The 9,224-nt window shown below is 58.6% G+C and overlaps 1 protein-coding gene across 2 annotated transcripts in view; it reads left to right on the plus strand.

Annotated features, from left to right (window-relative positions):
- The window catches only part of VANGL2 (VANGL planar cell polarity protein 2), a 51,633-nt gene extending 43,098 nt beyond the window's left edge, over nucleotides 1–8,535 (plus strand). For both annotated transcript variants that reach the window (XM_075908414.1, XM_075908413.1), the window contains 3 exons: nucleotides 1,602–1,737; nucleotides 2,264–2,495; nucleotides 3,301–8,535. In XM_075908414.1, coding sequence (XP_075764529.1) covers nucleotides 1,602–1,737; nucleotides 2,264–2,495; nucleotides 3,301–3,561 — 629 coding nt within the window. In that variant the 3' untranslated portion in view covers nucleotides 3,562–8,535. The remainder of the gene's footprint in view (nucleotides 1–1,601; nucleotides 1,738–2,263; nucleotides 2,496–3,300) is intronic.
- Nucleotides 8,536–9,224: the final 689 nt, after the last annotated feature.

Below are 9,224 nucleotides of genomic sequence, written 5' to 3' on the forward strand. Positions count from 1 at the left end.
GGGGTGGGCAATGATTTTTGATGGGGGGGCCGCTCCAAGATTTTGGAAAGTGGTCGAGGGCCGCACTCTTCCATGATATTAATGGGGATGCAGGGTCTGGAATGGAGTCTGGGAGCAGAAGGGAGCTTGGGGGAAGGGACCGGGGTGCAGGAGGGAGACTGCAGTCTGGGAGGGAGCTGGGATGAAGCAGGCGGTTGTGACCTAGGGCAGGAGACTGGAGTGCAGGGGTTTGGGATGGGACCTAGGGTAGGAGGGGATTGGGATGTCAGATCTGGGAGGGGGTGTAGGTGTAAGAGGGGGGCAGAGGGTTTGAGTATGTTAAATGGGGGGGCGGGGAGAGTTGGGGTAGGAAAGGGCTGGGGTGCCAGCAGCAGGTTGTGGCCAAGAGACTTACTTGTCAGCTGCCAAACTAGTTTGCCTGCCTGCAGAGCTTAAAATATTTCCCAGCCAGCCTGCTTACCTGGCCATGAGCTTCATGATAACTGAGCCCAGGAGAGGGGGCGTGGTGGTTCTTAGCTGCCTGTTAGTTCAACAAGCAGCTCCCATTGGCCAGTTTCTGCCAGTAACCGTCCAATGGGAATGTGCTGGGGGTGGGGCGGCTCCTAAAACTTCCCCCTGCCCCTTCAGTTTTAAAACAAATGGAGCCCTGCAGCCAGAAACGGGGCTGTGGGGCAAGCTGGGGAGCCTGCCTGGGGCTCCCCACTGCCTCCATGGGCCAGATCCAGTGGCTTGGGGGGCTGGATCCAGCCCATGGGCCGTATTTTGCCCAGGCCTGATCGAGAGGCGTGAGTGATGAGAAGAGCCAGCTTCCCCCCCTCCTACTCCGGCCCACCATCATTCAAAGCTAAATCCAGACCAAGGTTTGGATCCAGTGCTCTGGTGCCGGACCCTGCTGGAGATTTGATGAACAACTCTGCCCTGCTGCGGGCCACAAGCTGTCTGTCCTGCCACCGGCTGTCTGCTCTGCAATGGGCTGTTTGCCCTGCTGTGGGCCGCCGGCTGTCTGTCCTGCCACCGGCTGTCTGCCCTGCCATGGGCCACCGGCTGTCTGCCCTGCAATGGGCTGTTTGCCCTGCTGTGGGCCACCGGCTGTCTGCCCTGCAATGGACTGTTTGCCCTGCTGTGGGCCGCCGGCTGTCTGTCCTGCCACCGGCTGTCTGCCCTGCCGTGGGCCACCGGCTGTCTGTCCTGCCACCGGCTGTCTGCCCTGCTGTGGGCCGCCGGCTGTCTGTCCTGCCACGGCCTGTTTGCCCTGCCGTGGGCCACCGGCTGTCTGCTCTGGCCGCTCATTGTGGCTGGTGAGCTCCATGTGTGAACCTGGAGGGGTGGAGCACAGGATGCCAGGGGGTATCGAGTTCGGGCATTCCCAGTTTTCCGAGCTCGCCTGGGTGATGGGCATGAGCAGATGCTGCTTGCCAGGGGCTCTACAAACCTCACTGTGATGCTGCGTCCCGTGCATTCTGCCTTCCTGCTTTGGTGGCCTGTCCTAGCTGCCGATCGCATTGTCACTGGGGTGGCGGGGGGCGCTACTGAGCAGAGAGCCGGGTGGCAGCAACCGTGACTGCTCCAGTGACACCCCCCCCACACTCCTTCCCCTCCAGAAAACACGACCAACAACTCCACGGGCCAGTCCCGGGCGGTGATCGCCGCGGCCGCCCGGCGGCGCGACAACAGCCACAACGAGTACTACTACGAGGAGGCGGAGCACGAGCGCCGGGTGCGGAAGCGCCGGGCCAGGTAGGGAGTGGCAGGGGGCGCAGTGCCCCCTAGGGGTGGAGAAGGGGCAGGGCCGGGATGCGGTGACTAAAGGGGCTTCCGGACCCCACATACCCTGTGGTTCCCCCTGCAAGGCAGCTCCCAGCCTGGGCTGCTCGGGACGTCCCTGGCCTGGACGCTGCAGCCGCCAGGGGCTCTGCTCCCAGGAGAATGTGTCTGAGCCAACAGCAGCCTGGGAGCATGTCCCGCTCCCGGCGCAATTCACGGAGACCCGGCACAGGCCGATTGACCCGGGTTAATACAGTGGGGTCCGTGGTCTCTTACGTGGGCTAGAGCCCCACTGCATTGGCGCGGGCTGCGCACCCCTGGCCAGGGGACTCACCCTGATTGGCCCCAACAAGTCAGCCCCCCGCGAGGTGAGCACTGAGCCAGGACTCTGGGTCTGTCGGCCAGGCTCCGGCTCACAGAGCTGCGGGCGGGTGCAGGAGCCTCGGCGGGGGCTCTGGGCGCAGCCGGCCGTGGTACCCTCGCTGCCTTTCTCCCCCAGGCTGGTGGTGGCAGTGGAGGAGGCCTTCACCCACATCAAGCGGCTGCAGGAGGAGGACCAGAAGAACCCGCGGGAGATCATGGACCCCCGGGAAGCGGCCCAGGCCATCTTCGCATCCATGGCCCGGGCCATGCAGAAGTACCTGCGCACCACCAAGCAGCAGCCCTACCACACCATGGAGAGCATCCTGCAGCACCTCGAGTTCTGCATCACCCACGACATGACCCCCAAGGTAGGCAGGGGGGTCAGCTGGGAGCTTGGGGATGGCAGGGAAGCCCCAGTGCCCCTGGGCCCGCCTGAACTCCCTCCCGCTCCCTCCAGGTTCCTTGGCCCCTCGACCCACCCTGGAGACTTTCCTGCCATGCTGGAGCTCGCCTGGGTTCCTGGCCTCACGTGGCTTCAGGACTCGGGTGCAGGAGGGGCTGGGGAGCCAGAAGCAGGCGCTGGCTGGGAGGCGCTTACTGAGGCAGCCCCCGGACAGCCCTGCGGGACCCCCAGGCCGCTCAAAGCACCCCGAGGCTCCATGGGGCTCTCTGCTCAGGCTTTGCATCCCCACCCAATCTCTCAGCTCCTGTTTGCCGGTCTTCAGCCAATAGGAGCTGAGAGATCGGGCGGGGGGGGGGGGGGGGGGGACACAGCATCAAGCCTCCCCTTCCCCACCCCTCCGGCGCCCAGAGCAGAGCGCCACAGGGAGCAGCCAGGCTCTTACAGCGGCGTGGGGCCGCTCGGTGCCGGAGGGTGCTGGGGGGGCGGGGCGGTCTGCAGGCCGGAACTTGCCCGCCCCAAATCACAGCCTGGGCACAGCCATGGGCAAGGTTAGAGCCCCCTGCGGCCGACGCCTGGCGCCCCCCTGTGGTCAGGGGCTGTGTGAGTCCCATGGGCCGTGGAGCCCCCCGGTTGGACAGCCAGCTCCGGTCTTGGCCTCAGCCGCGCTAGTAGATGCTGTGCTGAGGCTGGAGGGTTTCCATGACAATGTTGCAAGGCCTCCTTTTCCGGCCTGACCCAGCCAGCAGCCAACGCCCCTCTCCTCCCCCCAGGCCTTCCTCGAGAGGTACGTGAGCGCGGGCCCCACCATCCAGTACCACAAGGACCGCTGGCTGGCCAAGCAGTGGACGCTGGTCAGCGAGGAGCCGGTGACCAACGGCCTAAAGGACGGGGTCGTCTTCGTCCTCAAGCGCCAGGATTTCAGCCTGGTGGTGAGCATCAAGAAGATCCCCTTCTTCAAGCTCTCGGAGGAGTTTGTGGATCCTAAGTCACATAAGTTCGTCATGAGGCTGCAGTCGGAGACCTCGGTATGAACTGCGCTGGGGCGGGTAGGTCACAGGCTGGCGCGCCCGAGGAGAAGCAGGTGATACCCAGGACTCTCCCTTTGTCGACCGGCGCGCGGAGAGACCAGCACGCAGGGAGAGCTGGAGCAAGCCTCCTAGAGACAGTGTGCTGTCCTGGGACTCCTCCCCCCCGTCTCTGCTTGCCCCCTTGGCAGGGGGCAGAACCTCTTCCCTTCCCGTCTCTGCTGTCTCCAAAACCCAGATTCTCGTAGCAACCTCCCGGGAGGCAGGTAGCGCGGAGGACAGCCTCTCGGCAGGACAAGATCCCTCGTTTGGCGCCAAACTCAAGGGCTACTTTTGTTCCTCCCTTCCCCAGCGGCGTCTCCAATGTGGCTGGGTCCGAGGAACCGTCTCCGCTTCCTTTTTGTAAAATTGCTGTCTGGACTCTGGCTGTTTCCACAACGTCCCCAGCTGCTCGGGGGTTGTTTTCTAACCCACTGACGCGAGGCTTTTGGAGCGTCTGCAGCGTCTCTCCAGTATTGTGGCTGCTACGGAAACCTCCCCCTGCCGGCCGGCCGCGACAAACCAGCCGTGCCGACCGGCCTGGGAACCTCCCCCTCAGCTCTTCTCGGGGGTCCTCCAGACCCGGTTTTTTAACGATGACGAGCTGACTAGTTTGTAAGAAAAGAGACTTTTTAGCAATGGGGAGGGGCTGTGGGCTGGTCTCGGGGCTTTGTAATGGACCCGGCGTGTTCTGTAAATAGCGACAAACCGGCCCAGTTCCTCCTTTGCACCAAGGGCATCGTCCCGCCACTCGGCAGCGTAAGGGGCCTTGCAGCGGGTGTCAGGTTGGGTTCCGCTGCCAGGCTGGCATAAAGGGCCTTTTGTGTCCCGGAGAATCATTCCCCCGCGTTCCCCTCTCCCCACGATAACGCTGGTGAATGTGCTGAATTGCAGGATTTGAGCACAATGACTCATCCTCCTTGTGCTGATTCCTGTGGCTTTCGGTTCAACCAATGGATCTATCGGGAAAATGGCCCCAAATCTCTCTCCTGCCCAAGGAATCGTCCCCTGCCTCGGGCCAGGAAAGCAGCTGTCACTCCCTTTTGTTAAAAAGCCCAGTGACAGGTTGTGACCAGTGTTCCCTGTAAGCTGGGTGCTTGGGTGGCCACCCAGGAGAGATTCAGGTGCTGCCTTGCTAATTAGCAGAGCGCCCACAGCTGGCAGCATGAGTTTCTGCTGGGGGTGCACATCTGTTCATGCCTCAGTGCGCAGAACAAAATTTATTTCACACACAGAAGGAAAAAATTACAGGGAACATTGGTCGTAATTCAGCAAGGTACGTTTTCCTCTCTGTTTACATTTACGTTTCTATCACCCTGGCATCTGGGCAGTTCCCAGGGCAGTAGGGAAATAGGGCATCGCTGTTGTCCCATTCTGCAGCACAGCCTGGCTAAGCAAAGTGACTTGTCCAGGAACTCTGTGGCGGAGAAGGGACGTGAAGCCAGATCTCATTGGCCCCATCCTTCCTTGGCTGGACGGTAGCGTAGGGAATTGTAATGGAGCGCTGCTGACTTACGCCCGCTCGATTCCGGCTCATTGATTTAGATGGACCGGCTCTTTGCCGGAAGTCAGGCGTGTGCTTCAGCTGCCTTGCTGGTCCAAGGCGCCGGGGGGAGGGAGGGGCAGCCCCTGCAGCGTGCTCCCGTATCGGCCGCCGTTGTGGATGCCAACTAGTAGTTTCTTCCATGACCCCTGGCGTGGCAAGTGCAGCTGCTGAGGCCGGAGCTGGGTTCTGTGCTGCCTCCCGCGCTGTCCACAGGACCAGGGCCTCGGCGCCCCCAGCACCAGTGGAAAGGCTCCGCCTCCGGATCGGACGGTGATTTGCATCCCTTTGTACTGGGACCCAGGGTGCTGGAGAGTCGGGTCCCCAGAGAGGGACACAAAGGCAGCGGCGAAGGGCTTTGTTACAAGCTGAGCAGGTGGCTCCAGAGACGAACCCCCCCCCCCCTCCCTTTTCTCTCACTGCCCTTTGTAGAGTTAGCTCCCGTGCTCCTGTGCCCCGCCTGCGAACTGGGCTCTCGCTGGGAAGGGCTAAATCCCAGTCAGGAGCCTGACCAATAAGTTTTGCTTCCTCCAGGCAAAACTGTCCTGGTCCCCCTTGATTTTTGTTTCTGGAGCAGCCTGGCTGGGAGGTGCAAGGGGCGGGCATCAAGGGGCCTGATCCAGCTCCCCATTACTGGCCTTCCTGTCCCTCTCCACCAGTGCAAAGGGAGCATGGGAGATGCAGCTGTTCTGATCAAGAGCCGTCTCACCCCTGACCAGTTACCAGGGTCCAGATGCTGTCAGTGCCTATGCACGCTCTGAGCTTGCTGCCTTATTGGGTCCGATCCTCTGCAGTGCCTGACACGGCTGTGAACGCCAGTCTCTAGTGCAAAGCACAATGGTTGTGCATTCACACTGGTGTTGCACTGGTGCAGCGAGGGTCTGGCAACGCACCCAGGGACTTCAAAGGAGCAGGAGCAGGCCTGGACTGCTCCAGGTGCAGGGTGATGGAGATTTAGTTACAAGGGGATTGTACACATGTCAGGGTCCGAGCAAGGCAAGGTGCAAGGCTGTGGAGGATCAGGCTGAGAAGGCTGCGGGTGTCTCTCAAGGCCCCTAAGATCCTCCCACCCAGATCCTCAGAAGCCTGGTAGCAGAAACCTGCAACTCATTCCTGGGCCCCGGCCTCCCCCCTTTACCCCGCTGTCCCATTTAGCCAGCACATGTGCGTAGAACTTCCCACGAGAACTGTCCCTCCCTTTTTCCCATGGGCCTGTATGAATTCTGCCTATGCCAGCTGCAGCGCTGGGGAGAGGTCCCCCACCGTCCCCAACTGTAAGTGGCAGCATGACGATGGGCCCCTCCCTTGGTGGGTTTTCGTCTGGTTTTGTGCGTGCACGTGTGCGTGTGCACGTGTGCGTGTGTGTGTATGTGTGCACACACACGTGTGCTTTTTGTTAAGTCCAACCGAGACACAGTCTTTTGGGTTACAAATACCTCACGGGTTTTCTACTGGGTTCTTTCTACCGTCTGTGCCACTGCCGAGTGCAGACCGATCTGTGCTGGGTGTGATGGGAAGACCGGAGCTGCGGGAGGGTGCTCAAAACGTTGCACTGCTGTGGGAGCTTGGGGGCGTCATGGGGCTCGCCGGATTTCGTCACTGTGACTTCAACTTTTCAAGCACTGACATTATTAAAGGGCTGTGACTTGGCGAGGGGGCTGGAAATTGACAGTGTTTTGCCCTTGAAGTCAGATCTGTGGTTATTTTTTTCCTTTTATTTTTCCAAAAGGAGGGCGGTTCTTTTTCTTTCCCCGCCTCCTTCACGCTGTGCTCGGAGGTTTACAGGCGTGGGAACTCTCTGACTACCTCTGGGATGTCAACGACGTTTCTTTCTGAGCTGAGATCCTCCAGGCAGGCCCCTCCACCTGGTGCACGTTGCGATAACATCCATAGATGTGGAAACGGGGGAAGGGGGGGAGGAGTACCCCCAGGTTGCTGCCCTGCCCCCGCCCCCAGCTGGGTTGGGGGAGCAGACAGGGATTAGGGGGTGGGTTTTCAGCACCCTCACTGCTCTAAATGTTTCCATGCGGCTGATGACATCTATCCATTTGTCTACGTACCCAGCACAGGGATTTCTTTTGCCACCCAGGGAACCGGGGCCCCTTCCCCATAAGATCAATCGCAGAGCCCCCAGTGGATTTCGTGGCCCTTTTTCGGGATCAAAGCCCCTCCGCACAAGGGGAATTTCACACACACACCCTCCCCCGTTCCCAGCATCCTCTGTGCTTACAGCCCGAGTCCAATTGTGATCTGGCTTACGCTGGTGTAGATCAGGAGTGACATCAGTGGAGTGGCTCTGGATTTGCACAGGTGCAGCTGAGACCAGTCTGACTCTGGGGCTTTTAACCCTTCGTTTCCATCTAGTTCCATCCTGCTCTGTACCTTGGCCCGTCCATTACCCACCATGCTGCCGGCTCCCCCATCCACCCTCTTGCATCATCTTCTCATGAGACCCCTCAGCCTGCGTGGCTCCATTAGCGTCTTGCCTCGTGTCGGAGGGAGGCTCTGGATTGCCACAGGTTTCTCTGCGATCGGAATCTGGCTTCAACTTCACATCCAGATTCCAGGATCTCGTTATATCAGGGTCAGACGCAGAGGTCAGTGGAGTGACTCTGGATTGACCCTGGTTTAACCAAGATCAGAATCCAGGGTGTGATTCCTCATTGCCCCGTGCGTGGCAGGACAAAAACCCAGGACAACCGAGAATCACAGCCCTTCATTCCAGTCTCGGAAATCCCTTAACGTCCTCCACTTCCCCTAGAAAACCAATCCCTCAGCTGTAAACCCCGAGCTTCAATTCGCAGGGACGAACGGTTCCAGCTAAAGCATCTGGATCATTAACGATGCTTCGTGCAATCATCTGCCTCCACTAGTGCTGCCTTTCGCCATCGCTCGTATTACTGTCACCATCTCTCCTCCCGAGGATGGGCCAGTCTGTCCGTCCATGTCTCCCCCTCCCTGGCCCTCCAGGGAGTCGTTAGCCAACACCGTTTTATGGATTTCTCACTGTCGTCGGGACCATCTTGTCATGTTTCCATGTGCACATTTACAGGGGTAGAATTGGGGGGGGGGTTAGTTCCCAAAAAAGTAAAGCTTTTTCGGTGGAGTGAGATTGTAAATGTAAAGGTTTTAGGGGGTTTGTTTTTCTGCTCTTTGAGTTTGAGGGAAAGGTTTTGGGTTTTTTTTTGTTGTTTTGGTTTTTACAGAGTTGATAACTTGTGCATGCGTGTAGAAAATTGTAAAATGTAAAATTGTTTTTTTAATATATAAAGAGCTTGTTTTTACATTTGCAGTGATTCTAAGCATTATGGCCACGTTAGGAACTTTGGGGTTTTTTCATAAATATAGGAACTAAAACTGTACAAATTTTTTATATAAAATAAACACATTTGACATTTTCTTTTTCTTCTTGCCTGTTGCTTTAGTTGTTCGCTAGGGGACGCTGAGAAATCGTGTTCTAGACACTAGTATTTCTTAGCCTGAACCTTAGGAGTGCCAGGATTCTGCAAGCTGTGACTGCCACCCATCTGCCAATAGGGGAAGGGCAGCATGGTCCTAGCAGGCAGTGTGATATAGCGGTTAGAGCTGGGTTGGCACACTTGTCCCAGCTTTGATGCTGGGTGACCTTGGGCCAATTAGTTCCTTGCTCTGTGCCTCAGTTTCCCCATCTGTAAAGCAGGGCAGATAATGCCATTGGTGAAGCACTTTGTGACCTATGGCTGGGAAAAGCTGCATGAACGCAAACATTGCGCTACATGTTATCACCCCTTCTCACTTGGCAGGCATGGATCGCTGCCTGCTGCCACCAGGTTCTCATTCTCTTCACACTGAATTCCACCCATGTCAACGAGGATCGGCCGGAGGCAGCTGGCTGTGGCTTTAGAGATTTAGAAAGGAGATTAGTGTTTTCTTTAGCGAACTGGAACATCCAGGGCTGTTGCCACAGAAGGTTCTGACAGGGCTCTTCAGCCTCATGCTCCAGGGCTTACGCTAGTTTCTTACTATTTAGTGGTCAGGAGGGAACCCGTGAAGGGTGGCGGCGTATCCCACCTCTGCCTCATGCCACGGTCCTGCCACCTTCCCCTGA

The sequence above is a fragment of the Pelodiscus sinensis genome, chromosome 24 (genome assembly GCF_049634645.1).
Source record: "Pelodiscus sinensis isolate JC-2024 chromosome 24, ASM4963464v1, whole genome shotgun sequence".
NCBI classification, from domain to species: Eukaryota; Metazoa; Chordata; order Testudines; family Trionychidae; genus Pelodiscus; species Pelodiscus sinensis.